At 39.2% G+C, this 17,532-nt stretch overlaps 2 protein-coding genes across 7 annotated transcripts in view; one reads left to right on the top strand and one right to left on the bottom strand.

Annotated features, from left to right (window-relative positions):
- Positions 1-2,182, top strand: part of RASA1 (RAS p21 protein activator 1) — a 53,186-nt gene extending 51,004 nt beyond the window's left edge. For all 6 annotated transcript variants that reach the window (XM_053932445.1, XM_053932448.1, XM_053932449.1 and 3 more), the window contains 2 exons: positions 514-648; positions 1,304-2,182. In XM_053932445.1, the coding sequence (XP_053788420.1) occupies positions 514-648; positions 1,304-1,387 (219 nt within the window). In that variant the 3' untranslated portion in view covers positions 1,388-2,182. The remainder of the gene's footprint in view (positions 1-513; positions 649-1,303) is intronic.
- Positions 2,183-3,467: 1,285 nt separating this feature from the next.
- Positions 3,468-12,857, bottom strand: CCNH (cyclin H). Its single transcript, XM_053932452.1, has 9 exons — positions 12,693-12,857; positions 12,477-12,599; positions 11,213-11,286; positions 10,734-10,944; positions 10,241-10,404; positions 8,452-8,522; positions 5,885-5,996; positions 5,324-5,384; positions 3,468-3,658 (listed from the first exon to the last, which is right to left on the bottom strand). The coding sequence occupies exons 1-9, from the start codon at positions 12,807-12,809 to the stop codon at positions 3,614-3,616; spliced, it is 978 nt and encodes a 325-aa protein (XP_053788427.1). The 5' UTR covers positions 12,810-12,857; the 3' UTR covers positions 3,468-3,613.
- Positions 12,858-17,532: the final 4,675 nt, after the last annotated feature.

Genomic DNA, 17,532 nt, shown 5'->3' with positions numbered 1-17,532 from the left:
CTTGTCCCTATTCCAGATGTCATCCTTTTCTGATTAAATTGCAACTTCTGCATATTATGATACATCAGTTTTCTTTAAATTATAAATTTTACATGAGGTCTCTGATAACTGTTGCTTTGAAAACACCTGTTGGATTATTCTGCTGTTTTAATTGCAGCATTATTTGTTTATCATCAGTTTAATGACTTACTTGATAGGTAACAGCAGATTTTGCTGATTTGTTGCTTTTCTCTCATTTAGATTAACAAAAAGCTTCTAATGGATGGATTTCCCCTTCATTTAGAGGGTTTGAGTCTCGAAATGCTGTAGGTTTCTGGTCAGCTCAAAGGTAGAGCAATACCAGATCTTGTAGTAAGAATCCTAGCACTACAAATTGCAGTATACTCACAAAACACATGCCTGTGAAGAGGAGAAAATAAACAGATAATTAATAATAGAAAGGTGGACTGGAAGTTTAGTAAGACCAAAGTTGGTCTTGGCACCCTAAATCTGCTGTCTTCTACTTTGTTGAAGAATGTTCCTGAGCTTCCAGACACGGCAGAGCACTCTCGAACTGACCTATCCCGTGACCTGGCAGCTCTGCATGAGATCTGTGTGGCACACTCGGATGAGCTCCGGACGCTCAGCAACGAGCGAGGGGTGATGCAGGTAAGTTAACAGAAATCACAGGTAGAGGGTGCTGTGTCCTGAATTACTCCTTAATACTGGGATTCTATTGTGGTATTTCTGTAGTAGTATGACTGATGTTGTATTTCACCAGGGGGTTATTAGCTGTGAAGGAAATACTTAATCCATAGTTTCGTTCCCCCATGCAACAAAACCAACTAAGTTCGGGTGTTTAATTTTAAAGTTTCTAGAGGAAGCCTTAAACCCACAAAATTACTGCCTCCTGACTGACTCTCTGGGTCTTAGTTTTCAGATCTGGATTTTTATTCAGTTGAGAACCAAATTCACTTTCTTAGCTTTCTATTAATATCTCTTTTCTGCTTTCTGGTTTGCCAGTACACTTGTATGCTTAGAAAACTCTGCTGGCAAATTTTAACAGTGTGTTAGCTGTACACTTCCTCTGCCTTCCTGTTAACCACAAAGAAGCAAGAAGATCCATAGGAGGACAGGCAAAGTCTATAACATTGTTTTAAGACTACCCTTATTGGCTAAGGAATCAGACATTTTCTCTTTTTAGTAATATATTTAAAATTCAAGTCGCAGGTCTGATAGGCTGATGCTGAAAATGCTGCTCAGGAAGGCATTTTCTGTTTCCAGTAGCTAACATGTAGTTTTACTGACTCACTCTCTTTTGCAGCACGTTCTTAAGAAGCTTTTGGCCATTACTGAACTGCTACAACAAAAACAAAATCAGTATTCGGTGTCTAACAACATCAGGTAGCAGCTCTCTACCTGAATTCTGCATGGATCCAGCATGCCCAACATGGCAACTCTCACCAGTAACACATCCTTCTTGCTCTTGCCAAAAATAGCACACCCTGTCACATTCCCAGTGATGTGTGAACTATGCAAAAAGAAAACAAACATCCTGTTGGTGAATGATTGTACCAGCAGCTTTTGTTAAGCTATCTGTGCAGGACATTTGCACTTTTTTTTTTTCCACTTGGAAACAATGAAATTTCACAACCTCTGAGCCTTGGTGTACAGTTCACCTTTTGAAGAGAAAATGCTGTGACTGTGTCTAGGACTTTGAAATTTTCAGCACATCTGACTGCCAAAGTTTTTGCTGTCTGATTGGAAAAGAATTATCAACTGACATGAGAAGAAAGGCGTTGTTCTGACAACCACCTATAACTAACTGGATAACATTTCTTACTGTAATTTCTGACTGGTTACAATAATTATGACTTCTGACTGTTTCAACCACTTTTAACTTATATTTACAGTTTCCAGAATTTGATGTTATGGTAGGAACAACCTTCACTGTACATGTTTTATACCATGCTGTTTCTCTTGCTGGAATGATGTTGAAAGAGAATATGCAGAATGGGTCTTGTCAGCTTTATTTTCCTGATGTGTCACTGATTCAGTCTGAATAGTTCTTCCATCAAGAACTGTATATCCAGATAAATCACAATGCTTTTGTAAAACGTTTACAATAGTAAATAATTTGAATTCAGTAAATTTATTGATTATATCAGACATGCATGCATTCATTAAACCATTTTATAAAATAGGTATTGTTTGGTCTTTTTTGTACTGTAAATCTAGCATAAATATTTTTATAAGTGAAAAGTTTTTAAAATAAATCAAGCGGCATACTTCTAACTCTGTGGAAACTGGCTGAGTGGCTGCTGTGGAAATTTTTTAGTGTCTGCACTGGTGGCATACTTCGCAGTGTTTACAATGTGTTGCTTTCTAAGCATGAGTCCTCAGACAGCATTACCTTGTCCCTATGCCTTAATTTGTACATCACTGGGTGAGGAAACAGATGTTAAAACTCCTTGCGTAGGTTGAGATTTAATAAAAATAAATTCTTCCCTGTGAGTGGGGTGAGGCACTGGCAGAGTACCAGAGAAGCCAGAGATGCCCCAATCCCAGGAAGTGTTGAAGGTGACATTGGATGAGACTTGGAGCAACCTTGTCTAGTGTAAAGTGTTCCTGCCCACTGCACTGCCATAAACTGTTAAAAAAATTGAGAAGTAAAATGTGCTGTTGATTTGAAGGGTATTTCATCATCACTGTGTGTTACGTTCTAGGCAGTGATATAACAGGGAATGAAAGGATACACTGACAAGACTAATGAGATAACCACTTAAATAATTTTATCACACAAACACTGTTGTAAACCTTTACAGCACCTAGAGTGTTTTTCCTGTTTATGAGAACTGCTCAATCACATAAAATCAGAGACTTTGCTTTTACACCTTTGCTGTTAAATTCAAGTGGTCTCCAGCTGGAACAGCTTTTTGAAGGTGAAAGCTCCCAAATACGCAAGTATGGCACTGGGCAGACGTGTATGATGCTCCTCCATAGTGACAATACATGTGTTTGCAACACCTTGTTATTAGAGAAGTCTTTTCTTAGATTGTCCAATAACCATGTCAAGTCTATGTTGAACTGCATCTCAGAGGATTAAGTAATTAACCTTTTAGTGTGTCCTAATTAGATCTTTAACAGAGTGTGTAAAAGGGATTATTTTGTAGATTTGATTGCTTTGGTACAGGCAATATAACATGGTAAAAATACAAACTGGAAGACAGAACTGCCTATTTAATTTACACACAAAATGCAGCAAAGAGAATGAAACTGGGCAACACCCAAAGCTGCATGTAGGTGTGTGTGTATTGTAGAACTCTTAACTGGGTGTATGAAAAGGGAATAAATCAGCTGGTGCTCATAACACTACATTGCAGCCACAGCAAACTGTTTCTGAACCAAAAACAAGGGCCAGATTTCTTGAACCAAATCTTGCTCGTCTCCCATGTATTGGATGAGGGTTTAATGGAACCACAACTTAATCTTTTAGGAAAGTAAAGGCTTTATTGCCAAGTTAAGAAGTAACAGCACAAAGACCTTAGGACACATAATAAGGAACCTGTGGCAGGTAGTCACACCTGACACCAGAGAGTAGTTCCTGCAGTGAGTGATAGTAGTCCATCTTCCTTCAAAGTGACGCTGAATCCACAAGATCATCATCAGTCCACTCTTCCTAACAGAAGGAGAAAATACAGCACCTTGAGTGACATCTGTGTGTGGTGATGTGCTCCTTATGCTCTGGATTAAAGAACTTAGACAGAAATTCCATGAACTGAAGACTAAAAAAATATTTTAACTTGGGGCAAGTCAGGCCTTTAAAGCTAGTTATCCATACCTATGCTTACAGTCATGCACACAGAGTCATGTTAGCAGCCCCTTTCAGCACCTGAGATAAAGAAGCATGAGCTTTATGTTGGATAACTATGCAGAGATTTCCAAAACAGCTCATACTGCACCTTCTACTAATGTCTTGTGCTTTTCATGGCTTTGTAGACTACAGTCTAATACCAGCTAACTACAGGATTAATGAAGCCATTAATAAGGTATGAGCAGTTTGCACACTCTGTAAGCTTTCAAAAAGTTAAGCACACTTTCTCCTTAATGTCCTGGCCAGCTGAGATCTGCTCTATCATGTGGTTATTACTCAGAAGTGAAATTACACAAGTAGAAACCCAGTTCAGATACACCAGTAATGAAAAATCATGAGTTTCAGGACCTTTGGAACTGTACAAAAGTTGATCATGAAGTGCTGTAGGCTATGTAAATATCCTATCAGATTACTCATTTGGAAAATAATTACAGATATGAATTTAAAAGAAGCTCAAAACTGCCTCAGACCATAGTAGAGTAACTAATACAAATTAAACTGGGGCAGGGAAGAAGTGAAACCTCCAAAGCTCACATGGACCTGTTAGTTCTAAGTCATTTTGTCATAAAGTGATTCCAAGTGCCTGTTTTATGGAGTTGCCAGTTTTAGTATACTTTTGAAGACTGGCATTTGCAATGAAAACTTATTAAAAGTTTTTGCAGCAATAAAATTATAAAAGAAGTTCAAGGTCCAACATTTTGTTAGACTTTACTTTCAATGCCAATTTTATTATAATCTTGTTTAAATAATGTTTTAGAATCTGATACTATAGCATCAACCTACTATGATAATCTCTAACAGCAAGACACAAATCTTGTCTTTTATCTTCAGATTTTGATAGGTGACCCTCTATAGATGTTAGCATGTTTTTCTAGATGCTACACTTAGTGTGTCTTTGACTATTTAGTATTAAAGTGAGTCCAGTTAAAAAGGGTTCTACACCTCTGCCAGCATGGACTCTCTCCAATTTCCTGTCTATTGTCCAAACAAAAGCTCTGGAAAGTGTTCATCTCGGATGTGAAGGACAATCTTAATACTGTTTGTATTTGTTGAGTCACCCTCATCAGTTTATCTCCACCTTATTTATACTTGGTCTTATAACACAAAGTACTAGCAACACATCTGTAATTCACACAGCCTTGTTAACAAATTGTCTGACATAAATTTAGTCCAACACTCTACACTGCTTTGAGCAAGAAACCAAATAAAAACTTTGAAAGCACAAAAAACAACAGGAAGCATGGTCTGCATATTCATTCCCCTTTCCACAAATACAGGGATGTTCAAGAACATCTGGCTCATTTAAAGTGAAAAAAAAAGGTTGAAAAAGGTTCAGTCACAATTTTACTTGTGAGCAACAAGTAAACTTACATTACAGATGCATAAGTTTATCTCAGTAGCTGTGTCACTTTTGTCTTGGCATTAAGAATGGAAAAAAACAGGAAAAACTTGTACAATAGGTTTACTAACCTCATCCATTTTACATTTCTTTGTGACATATTCATCATCTTCATAACCTTTCCTCTTCTTCCTAACCCAGAGGAAAAGTGAAATGCTTAGGGTATTTTTATAACTTAAGACTCTATTTGACCCCAGGACATACCTGTTCCATAAAAAAACTACCAAAGCCTTGGCATGCAGCTTGCTGGAAGTTCAGGGTGCAGTCCTTTGCCATCCACATAATTCTTAAGAAAACATTAAGCCTTTAAAACCTTCTTGTTTTAATCTCCTGATTTTAAAGTTCTTATCACATACAACATCAAGTGGTCACACCTTAGAAGTCACCCAGTATTCCAGTTTTACAAAATAATCAGCTTGCCTTGCAGATCAGCACAAAAGAACCTGTTTATCTATTAGTGAAAGCACTACTTTGAGTCTTCGATCTCAGCTTCCAGTAGCTATAGCAAGCAGGCAAACACTATGTGAATGTTTAAGGGTTTTAATTTTCCATCACTCAGACAGGTAAGAAAATATTAATGTTCCTATGCCAATAAAAAAGGCCAAAGTTTAACACATGCAAGATATACTTACGGGTTTATATTAAATGACAGGTCCAAGCTGTGACACTTCTCTAACTTCTGTTTTAGAGCAGCAACCTCTTCAGGCCTCGGCAGTTCATATTTTTTAATGAGATTTTTCATGCCTAAAATGACAACAAAACAGCTGTAAGCACACAGATAATTTCTGCTCTGCCTTGTGTTGGGTCTACATGGCAAGATGTTGGTAGTGGGGGGCCTATAGAGGTGGCTTCTCTGAGACGCTGCTAGGGGCTCCCCCCTTGCACAACAGAGGTAATGCCAAGATGTATCCACCACTGGCCAAGGCCAAGCGTATTAAGTGACAGTGGATGTACATCTGTGATAACAGATTTAAAGGACAAAATCCAAATGCTGGTGCAACACTCATGGCTGCTGGAAAGAAGGATGAGAATATATGAGGACATCTACACCCTACATCTACCAGGGTCAGGGAGAAACATTAAGAAGGTAGTGCTCCAGGCACTTGAACAGATTCCCCTGCAGCTCCTGGTCCATACCATGGTGAAGCAGCTCTGCCCCTACATGGAGGTCAGCAGGAGTGTGGAGTATGCAGATGCACCTGCAACCTGTAGAGGAGGTGACTTTGGAGCAGATAGGTGTGCCTGAAGGACGTTGCGACCCATTGGGAATACCATGCTATATACCATACCATATACAGAAGAGAAACCTACACTACAGAAGGTTTGCTGGCAAGATTTGTGACCCCATTACATGGGAGACCAGCACTGAAACAGCCTATTCCTGAAGGGCTGCATCCCGTGTAATGGACCCACATTACAGCAGTTAATGAAGAACTGCAGCATGTGGGAAGGACTCATGTTGTAAAAATTGGTAGAAGATTGTCTCTGTGGGAGGGACTCCACACTGCAGTGAGGGAAGAATGTGAGGAGGAAGGAGCAACAGAAACATATGGTAAGCTGACTACAGTCTCCCTGCACTGGAGGGAGAGAATTCAGGAGTGAAATTGAATCCAGGAAGAAGGGAGGGGTGGGAGAAAGGTCTTTTTAAGATTTGGTTTTCACTTCTCATTACCCTACTCTTATTTGCTTGGTGATTAATTGCCCCTAGTTGTGTCTGTTTTGCCCATGACAGTGACTGGTGAGTGACCTCTCCCTGCCCTTATCTTAGCCCATGAACTTGTACTTTTCTCTCCCCTGCCCAACTAGGGAGGTCAGTGATAAGGTGACTTTAGTGGTCACTTGGCATTGAGCTGAGGTCAACCCATCAGACTCGTGAATCACATAAGCCTATCCAGTCTCCAGCGTGGCTCAGTATTGCTTATGTCATAGTCAGGCTTGAGCCAACAGTTCATCCTTCCTTTCCTCATTTTAACTACACTGAAACAAGTCTCCAGCATCACTCACTCTGGATTTCCTTAAGGCAGAGTTTGCATTACTCTGCTAACAAGCTTCAAAATACACAGGTATTTTTTGCAATCAACATTATACCTGCTGTCCTAAAAAAATACCAGTTCCAGTCTTTCTAATAATGCAAATTAAATTTACAAGTTTTTTTCTCTACCACCAGTACTCAGTAGAAGTAATTTACAAATGTTTGAAAAAATTCCTTCCAACCGTCTTACGTTTATGGAAGAGCTGCCTTTGTGCTAAAGCTACCATCCACAATAACTGGAGTGAAGAGTAAGTGATCCCAGCATTCCCTTCCACCTCAGCAATCGAAGTCTGAAGACCTGATTTGTTAGGAGACCATAAACTGAAGGACATCTTAAATTTTATGAATTAAAGGTAAATTGAATTTGTAGACCCTGGTTACTTGTATAGTGCATTCACTGCTCATATCAGCCAGCCTAGTTTCACTGCCACCACTCCCATTTGAAGTGCATGCATTAGCTTAATGCATTCAGTAACTGATTACTTACTGGGAATTTCATATCACAACCTTTTCATTTAAATACAAAAAGGTAGTAATCAGTGCACTACATTCCCTTTTAGCTTAGCTAAACCATGGTAGTATTCTTAATATTTGTAAAATATACACACAGATATTTCTCACACTAGTGAAGCTAAGCATCTTCTGAAACATAGCTGCAAAACAGATGTGCAGTATAAATACTGGCATATCACATTAGTCATTTAGCTTACAAACCATACCTTCTGGTGGTGTTATTACATGCAGGCTTTGCCTGAAGCTGTAATGTTTAAGATATGGTGACTTAAAAAGCAATGTAGTTCTGTCCTACAGATACTGTTATCTAGTTCTCAAAATAGATGTCTCACTTTTGAATCAGCTGCTACCACTTAACTGACTCTAGCGCTTACATTCTGAAAGCATCAGGCAGGTCCTCTGCCTGTTAATTTATTTATTTTTGTTCATGTTAATTTGTTTAATTTATTTGTTCATTTTGTCTCAGTCTTTTTTCCCCTTCCATCCACATGCTGGGTAGTTCATTCTACTGTCTGCAGATTACTTATGCATGCCTTAAGGTGAAGAGAACCATTTGAAGGAAAACTTTCTAGCTAAAGCTTTTGTAATTTGGAAAAAGATGGTTCTTCCTAGTTTTGAGATATTCTTTAATATACTTTTCCAATGTTTACTTACATTTCATGTCATCTAGTAATCTAGATAAGGTTGATCTGTCTTCTTTCAGCATAAGACTTTCTGATAAATAGCTGCAAAGAGACATTGAAGAGTAAATTTTTAAAGTGTCATAATAATTTATGGCAATCATTTGTGAGTTAGTAAAAGTGTATTATTTATAATTAACATCTCCTAGAGCTTTATAATTAGGTAAGTAAGAATGCTTTGTTTACTTAAGTGCTATAAAGTGATAAAAAAGCTAATCTGTCATTGTAAGAAGGTGACATAAATATTCCCCCAGTCACGTAGAAATAACACTGCCAAATTAGGTATTTCTAAGCCTCATGGAGCTATGTCAAATTACATTTATGACTTTATGACAACATCACACTATTGTACAATACGCCTACAGGACAAGCAAGCAGTGGTTTTCAGACTGACCAACAGCAGAGCTTGCAAGACAGGCCTGCTTCTTTTGGCAGCTGAAAGCTATTACTAAACACTAAAGGCTTATGTCTTGCATAAGCCTATGGGTCCCTTCCTCTTCCCAACAAGATCAAACTTCTTTTTAGTAAAAACACTAATGCACACTGCCTGGATAAAACAAACATGAGCAATCCTCCTCACCAACACCCACAAAAACCAAGGAGTTCTATCCCTTCCCCCATGACAGCAGGTTTTCCAATTCTCACGTGTTCTGTACCACCTCTGCAGCTGCACCTGATCACAGGTCCACAGACCATCAGCTCCTCTCATGTCTGCAGCAAAAACTCACATCAAACAGTAAATTACAAGGTACATACAATTGTATGGTGCAGACAGGTAGCAAAAACTTGAATTTTTCCTGAACGTGCCAACAAAGTTCAGACACCTTGAATCACACATTATCTACAAATTATTTTTATTCTTTTTGCAAGGATGGTTTTCTGAATTTTGGCACAAGCAGTACAGAATACAGATCTAAGAATGAGATGAAGTTTCAAACAAAAGTAAGCACCTGAATGTTTTTATACAATTCTCAGAAGACAGTGAATCCTGTAAAGAATACTCCCAACACTCCTTATTTTAGAACTAGAAAGATTTGACATACACTTAGAATAGATGGAAGATTAAAAGAACTTTTTGGATTTAGAGCAGGTGTTACACTCCAGATGCAAAATGCTCACATGCAGTGGCATGATATTAAAACATGCCAGGTACAGCTCCTTACAGCAATCACCTCAGCTGTTCACCTGAACAAAAGCATAAGTTTTGTCCATAAGAAAACTAAACCAAAAAAACTGCACATTTCAGCAAAAGTATCAAAGTGTTTGACAGTACCTCTGCAAACACCAGTGGCAAGGACACAGAAGGGAAAGAGAAGAGTGATTTAAAGCAACACCTTAGCCCTGGTGCATATCCATGGAAACTGAATAGTTGCAGCAACCAAACACAGCCTGTTACAGCATACCCATAAGCTGTCAGTTCAGTGTCACTTCCGTTGACTCTCAGTTTCTACCACATTTCCACTTTCTTCCCTGTGCAACCCTGAAACTGAGTCTGAAAATCCTGTGCTGTTCTAGTTAAGGCAAAGTCATTGGGGTTTTTTTTAAACTTCTTCTAAAGGAATATAAAAACCAGACAGCAACTAACTGCTTTCATCACCTATTTGTGAAAATGAAAAGTACCACTGCCATTCTAAACCATAAAGAAAGACAAGTGCTAGCAATCAGTAAATACACAATTCTAGTAGTTAAGAATGTCTAGAGCAAAATAATTTTATACAAGAAGCAGATTGTTTAAATCACACATATAAGAAAGAAAATACTACCTTTCCATATTAATTCCTGCTCTTGAGCCACTAGATAATATGGCAGTGAGAGCAATCTGTGAGGGAGTAAAGAGCAGATATGCGTCTGTCAGAGCCACTCGATTAAGGAAGTCATCAGCTGTTTTCCTCAAAACTTCAGGATTTTCCAGCACTGGATAGCGAGTCTAAAAAGCAATGATTTAGAAAAAAAGGCAGCTGTTTGTCATTCCTGTTCATGAGCTCAGAATACAAAATTCGACAGTATTTTATAACGCTAAAAAGCAGCAGACCATATTTTTATTCCAAAAATATACTAAATAACTTAAAGACCACAAGCAAAACAACCATCTTTCAGGTATTTGTCTATCACTATAGAAATTAGATCTTTTAAATCACTTAATTTCAAAAGGAAATTAAGTTTTTTAAGTCAATGCATGTAAGTTTTTTAAGTCAATGCATGACAGACTTGTATTATTTTACCAAACAGAGCATATAGCATATCAGAGAGTATTACCTTAATATCAATTAGAAATCCCTCAAATGGCCTGTATGGATTGTGGATGATCAGGTGGAAGTTCAGTTGCTGAATAAGTAGCAGTTCATATTCCAGTATTTGTTCAAGAGCTTTTTCCTGTCCAAGAGGACTTTCTCGAAGGTTACCAACAAACTGTGCACTGGATACATTAAATTCATCTACTTTACAGGCCAAAAATGTGCATGTTAGCCTTGAGGAGGGAAAAAAAACAAAAAAGCAAACAATTAACATATGCAGCATCCATTCTCCTATCGAAAGTTCTGCTCAGAAAATGTGTATTTTTAAATATATTCTGAATAGAGCAAAAAGATAGTGAAACTAATCATATTTTGTCTTTACTTTTACTTAAGCTCTCAGATTTTCTTTCTTGGTTTTTTTTTTCACATTTTTACAAATATAAAGATCATACCTCTAATATTCCACTTGATAGAGTAACTCAAGAAGTATTGATAACTCACATTATTATCCGAGGATGATGCTCCATCACTGAGTTATTGAGGTAAAAACGTTTGAAATACATGCAAGCTGTACCCTAAATTGAAAACAAAAAGGTAGGTAAAAATTAAAAATGGATTAAGGAAAAAATATATAAATACATAAAAAAAAAGAAAAACACAAAACCAGCAAGTTTGGATATATACTACAGGCACACACACTGAGGCACTAAAACACATACAGCCAGAAATTAAGTATTTCACGCACATAGAAATTACATATTTCAAAGTCTTTATTTTGCCTGCAAGAACCTTACACTACAACCGCAATACAAAATAATTTTCTTTGTTTTTAGACATGTTTTAGAAGACAATGCTTAAAAAAGCCAACAGTACCTTTATGAAAAGAATTTGGTATTAAAACGAAATTTAAAAATCAAAGGCTGAAAAAAATCATCCTGAAAGTTGCAAGCAATTCAAACAATTTGATTTTTTACATTGGTAAATTTTGCAGCATGTTTATCAGCATGAAAGCCAATGCTTTCCAGAATTAAGACTCTGCAAGAACTACTTCTCAAACATAAGTCTGGCTTCACATGCCACGGCAGTGACTGCCATCTTTCAAAGGCACCCTCAAACACAGTACTCTTCAACACACCTGCTTGGAAAAGGGAGGTCTAACATGGGACAATGTAAATCATACATCTTAATGTCTTAATGAGAGAGAGGCACAATTTCACTCTGTTCTTCAGCTCTACGTCCCCACTTCTCCCTTCTGAAATACGGTCTTCTGCATTCAAGACACATAAGTTCAAGATAATTTTGTTTTTCCTTTGTAGGATATTATTTTGCCAGTACACGATCCAGCTTATTTTATGGCCAGAGAAGCACTAATGCTGGAGAAACATCTGAACGGCAGCCCAAATTTGGGACTGCGTCCTTCAGCGACTGGGAGATTGTTTCATTGTATCATCAAACATTTCCATCAACCATCTACGACTATTCTGTTTCTACTCTTTGCTAAGGGGAAACAAAACAGTTCAGTCACCCAAGCAAGTTTAAGAGCCACAAGCAAAAGATCACATTGAAAAACATCAGGTTTTGAAATGGCTTCACGTGTCAGAAAACGAAACAAAAAAGACAAAAAGCTGCAACAGACTGTAGTGCTAGAAGAGAGAAAAGAGATAAAGAGATTTAAAGATATCCGCGCTCTCAAGAACAAAACAAGTAGGCAGCAAGCGAAGGAATAAGGAGGGCCGAGGCTGCGGCTCGTCCTCGCCTCGCTTACCACAACAGACCGCGGCATCGCGGGCTTGAATGCGGCGCAGAAGTCCAGCAGCCTCTTCTCGTAGTACTTGCATAGCGCCAGCTCCTCGTGCGGCTCCAGCAGCACCGGGTCGCCCTGCGGCACCTTGGGAGAAGCAAAGCCGCGCCTGAGTCCGCCGCAGTCTCACCCTGCCGCCCCGCTCCGCCACGCGCCCGCAACCCCTGGGTCCTTGCGCACCTTCCCGCTGGCCGCCGCCCTGGCCCGGGCCCGGCGGTTCCCCTCAGCGCGGCGCCGCGCTAGCTCCTCCTCGCCATGGAAGGTCCAGTGCCGGCGCTGCGTGCTGCTATGGAACATTGCCCCGCAACATGGCCGCACCCGCGCGCGGCACGCCGGGAGCCGCCTTAGCGTGTGGGGCGCGGAGGGGCGGGCCCTGGACGCTCCCTCGTGGGAGAGGGATGTTTCCGTTTCCTTTTCCAAACTTTTCAAGGAAGAGCTGTGGCGAAACAGTATGTCGTAGATTTTTGCAGAATAGCAGCATGCTTGTGTTTCTTTTCCGGTTTTATTAATGTATACTTGCAAATTTACATTGCACTTGTGCAGCCTCATGTCGAGTGCTGGGGACAGTTTTGGGCAACGCAATGTAAAACAGACGTTAAGCTGTTATAGAGCATCCAAAAGAGGGCTACAAGGATGATGAAGGGTCTAGCAAGGAAGCCAAATGAAGAGTAGCTGAGGTCACTTTGTCTGTTCAGCCTGGAGAAGAGGAGACTGAAGGGAGACCTCATTGCAGCTTACAACTTCCTTGTGAGGGAAGAGGAGGGGCAGACACTGATCTCTTCTCTGTGGTGACCAGTGACAGGGACTCGAGTAAATAGCATGAAGTTAAATCAGTGGAGGTTTTGGTTGGATATCAGGAAAAAAATTTTGACCGACAGGGTAATTGGGCACTGGAACAGACTCCCAAGGGAAGTGGTCACATCAGCAAGTCTTAATGGATTCAAGAAGTGTTTGGACAATGCTCTCAGGCCCATGGTGTGATTCTTGGCATGTCCTGTGCAGGCCCAGGAACTGGACTTTATGATCGTGGTCAGTCTCTGCCAAGTCAGAATATTCTGTGATTCTGCTCCCTTAAGTTCCTTCCGTAGTCTCCTGCTCTCCCCAGATAACCACTATATATAAAATCCAATTATGCTTTTAAGGAAGCAGCATTTCATAGCCTCCATGCTTCAGCTAGAAATTTTAGATGTTACTGTGTAGTATCTAATATTGGTTTTGAAGTATGTGAGGAAAGTATGTAAAACATACTTTTGTGGACAGTCACAGGACTTGTAGTTAAAAGTGTTACCCAACAAGTTATGTTATTTTAAAAGGAGTTTATGCAGCAGTGGGGAAAAATTCTTTTAACCTTAGCACAATAGTGTTTGTGTTTTGTATCATACAGTGCTTACTACAAACAGTAGGGATAAATGTGGCTTTGTTTTAACTCTCTGCATCTGTGACTAATAAGCCTTGTGCCACAACTAGTATGGGAAATTGTATAACTTTACTCATAAATTTTCTAATTAATTATTTTAATTATCTCTTCTAATTAATTGTTTAAATTATTTTGAAGCAATGTCATTTTATGCTCTGTCATATGCCACTGTAGCTGGCATTTAGCAATATTGTCATAAGCTGGTATTGCGGGAACATGGTTTGGGAAAATTACTGAAACTTTTAAGTTTCACTGAAACAAGTGTAATCAACACTTCGATATGTTTCAATGATCTCAGACCAAGACGGATGTTAACAAAGCCTTGCAGAGACATCTATTGTTGAAACTAGACACAAGTAATGGAAAATTCATGAACCATAAGGACATTTTGCAGAAACTCAAGATAAAGAAAAAAACCAACCAAGTCAGTTCAGCAATTGTAGTGGATGTACTATTTGGGAAAAAGATAATAAAAAAACTGGAAAACGGGGCTAATTAGCATGAGAAGTGAGAAAACAAATAGGAGATAAAATACTTATTAATGAAGAGAATTATGGAACTTATAGCTAATGAACATTAATTTCTTTATTTGCTACAGTGCATATATAGTGAAAAGTTTTGAAAGTGAATATGCATATTAGGTGAAACTATCCCCATGCACTCAATATATTAAAAAAATACCAGCTTTCTAACATAAAAAACTGGTTAGAGAGTTTGTTTCCTGTGTTTTAGTGACAAAGTGGTTCCTTGTGAGCTGACATGACAAAGGTCCTTTCCCTAAACTACACAAGAAATAACTCTATTATCTATATGGTCTGAATCCATCAATACTTTGCCCTAAATTACCATAATCAGCACATCCAACATATAAACAGTTTGAAATCTGACCAAATCTGAGTTCCAAGAGCCACATGTACAAAAAATACCAAAAGGGTGCATCTGATTGTGACAGTTCCATCACAAATCAGACACTCACAAATATTGCATGTTATTCTAATACTCAGTTTACTGAGTATTATTGTTAATATGTTATTTTACATCATCCCTCTAAGAGTAAAATGTAAGATTAGGAATGAAAATTTCTAAAGAGAGCAGTACAGAGGATAAAGCAGATTTTTTTTCATTTTTTAAGACTCCGTTTCTTTTATGCCTTTCACTTCTCAGAATCTTTACTTCAAAGGTATATGGATTTAAGGATACCAAACAAATACAGACTTCAGTGATTGTAGTTTTTCCTTTAACTGGTATGATGAATTATTAGTGATTCTAAAATTCAGTCTGACAGTGGAAAAATGCAGATTTAGATAACGTATCTGGAAAAGTAATCATAAAATACCTTTGTGTGCTTGGTCCGAGACCAAGCTATGAACAGAACCCAAAATTTACTTTTCTGGTTCTGTGTTGTTTTTTTTTTCACAGTAGTGCTTTTCACAACCTCTTTACCCACAACACAATTTTAGTATCTTATCTTGTAGCCAAAGAGATTAATAAAAAGGAGAAATACTGCAATGTGGTTTTTGTGCAAGTAATAAGGACTACAAAGAATGGTATAGAATGCACTAATAAAGTGCAGAGTGAGTATAAAATTTTTTACTACATTCAAAAAGATAATTACAAGAACTGAAGAGTTTTTTGGAAAGCAAAGCTGTATGAGTTATTAATCAGTTGCTCAACTCAGTAATAGGAGTGACTCTTTATGTGTTATTTGGTCTGGACATTTAGAGAAGCTCTTATTCTCTTGAAGTTGAGAAGCTGAGGAATGAGAAGTTCACAGAATTCCTATCTGTGCTGGAGGCTGGGTGGAACACAAGAGGCTTTGCCCTCACAGACATCATTTCTGAGGTGGGCCAGCAGAAGAGAACACCAGGCAGGTCAGTATTGTTGGAGAGCCAGGCTTTGGAATGTCACGGTCTGCCACTCTGTGCTGCCAGCCTCCACAGTTCAGTGATGCACAAGGGATGTCTGTCCCAATGTTCCATTGCACCACGGCTTTTTACTTCTCTTCTTCTCACATGTCTTCTGCTCATCATAGGTATTTCATGCCACTCACCAGAAGCTCTGTGTTTTCTTCCCCTCCTCAGATGCCCTTGCACTTTACTTTCTCCAGTCCTGCCTCTATTGACATAAACAACTCCACCCCAATGACCCTTTTCCCCATTGCTTCCAACATGAATTGATCTGGTCCCAGACTTGGAATTTGGGACAGCATTATTTAGGCAATGTCAAACTTACGTGATGTTGCAGATATAGCTGCACTGATGCTTTTCTCTTGCAAGGCTCCCCTTCCCAACATGTCTCTAGTTCTCCTGTGCAGGTTATCTGTGCATTTTGGCCATCTCTCGGGAAACACTCCTTCATGGATTGTGAAATTCAGCCATTCCTCATAGTGCCATCTGAAACTCTTCCTGGTTTCCTGAACCCCCTGTGCTGGTTTTTTGATGATCTGTGATAGACCAAACATTAACCTTGCTGTTTCTCCACAGCCATGGATCCAGTAATTCAGATCTCATTGTTTGGTGATACCCTCCTTTCTGGGGAGCACCAGAGGGCAGAGGGCAGCCTCCAACTAGCAGTGTGTTTCTAAGAGCCACAGGGGCAGACATCACATTGTAACATTATTGGGAGGTGGATGTGATAGTAATCCTAATAATAATCCTAGGAATAAGCATAATTGCTGGAATCCTGGATGCTGAGAATTTTAAACTTTCTCTGCTGAAAGGCACAGACTTGCAAGAGAGCACTGCATTTGTCTTGAGGCTGTGGAGAAGACTTCCAAAACTGATTAATAGCACTGGGATTCTGGGCGTGTAGTTGGTTAAAAGTGTGTAATATCACAGGGTGGAAAATTTAAGAGTGTGGGGTTTTAATATATAGAAATAAATATGAAGCAAAATGGAGATTTTAGGGTGGAGGCAGTTTGTTCTTCTTCGCTGTCTTCTTCCTCCTTCTTCATGGGTTTGAGTGATGTTTTGTAATAGGACAGAAAAGTCTGTGCTGTGGGCTTTGAGGGATCAGTTATTGGGTTAAGAGGGAAAATAGTCTAGGTGTCATTTCTTAATTGGATAGTTTAGTTTTAAAACACCTTGTAACAAGAGATATTTAGCCATTTTGTGCCTTGCTAATGAAAGGCTGCAGAACTCACGGCTGTGAGGCTGTTTCACTGATAACAAATAATATTCGGTGAGTCCAAATATGAAACACCATCTCAAGTGCCTTCAATCCCAACCTCGATAGAGGTAGAACAAACAAGCAGAGAACCCACAGATAATCCTGGTGGTAGATTATGACTGTGACCTCACCTCCGTTGCTCTGTAAATTCAGGTGCTGTCAGAGCCTGGGCCAACCTGTAGGAACAAGTACACATGGCCACAGGGAAGGAGTGGAGCTGCCCCATCTGCTGCAGTGCAGTCTCTGAAGGGCTGCACAGCATTTGGTTGTCAGCCACTCCTCCCAGCTCAGAATCATCAGTGAACATGCTGAGGAGGCATCTGCCCCTTCATTGAAGACACTGATACTGGGCCCAATATTGGACTGTGACTAAGACCTACAATCACAGGCCTCCAACTCTTCCCTGTGCCACTGATTACCAGCCTTTGACATCTA

The sequence above is a fragment of the Vidua chalybeata genome, chromosome Z (genome assembly GCF_026979565.1).
Source record: "Vidua chalybeata isolate OUT-0048 chromosome Z, bVidCha1 merged haplotype, whole genome shotgun sequence".
Taxonomy (NCBI): Eukaryota; Metazoa; Chordata; class Aves; order Passeriformes; family Viduidae; genus Vidua; species Vidua chalybeata.
Note: the sequence above shows the minus strand (reverse complement) of the source record. Positions and strands in the feature narration are given on the sequence as shown.

Coding starts and splice junctions, on each gene's coding strand:
- CCNH (XM_053932452.1), bottom strand. CDS start 12,809: ATGTTCCATAGCAGCACGCAGCGCCGGCACTGGACCTTCCATGGCGAG. Junction 12,600..12,692: donor GGGCGGCGGCCAGCGGGAAG/GTGCGCAAGGAC, acceptor GCTTCTCCCAAG/GTGCCGCAGGGCGACCCGGT. Junction 8,523..10,240: donor GCAGGAATTAATATGGAAAG/GTAGTATTTTCT, acceptor GTCTCTTTGCAG/CTATTTATCAGAAAGTCTTA.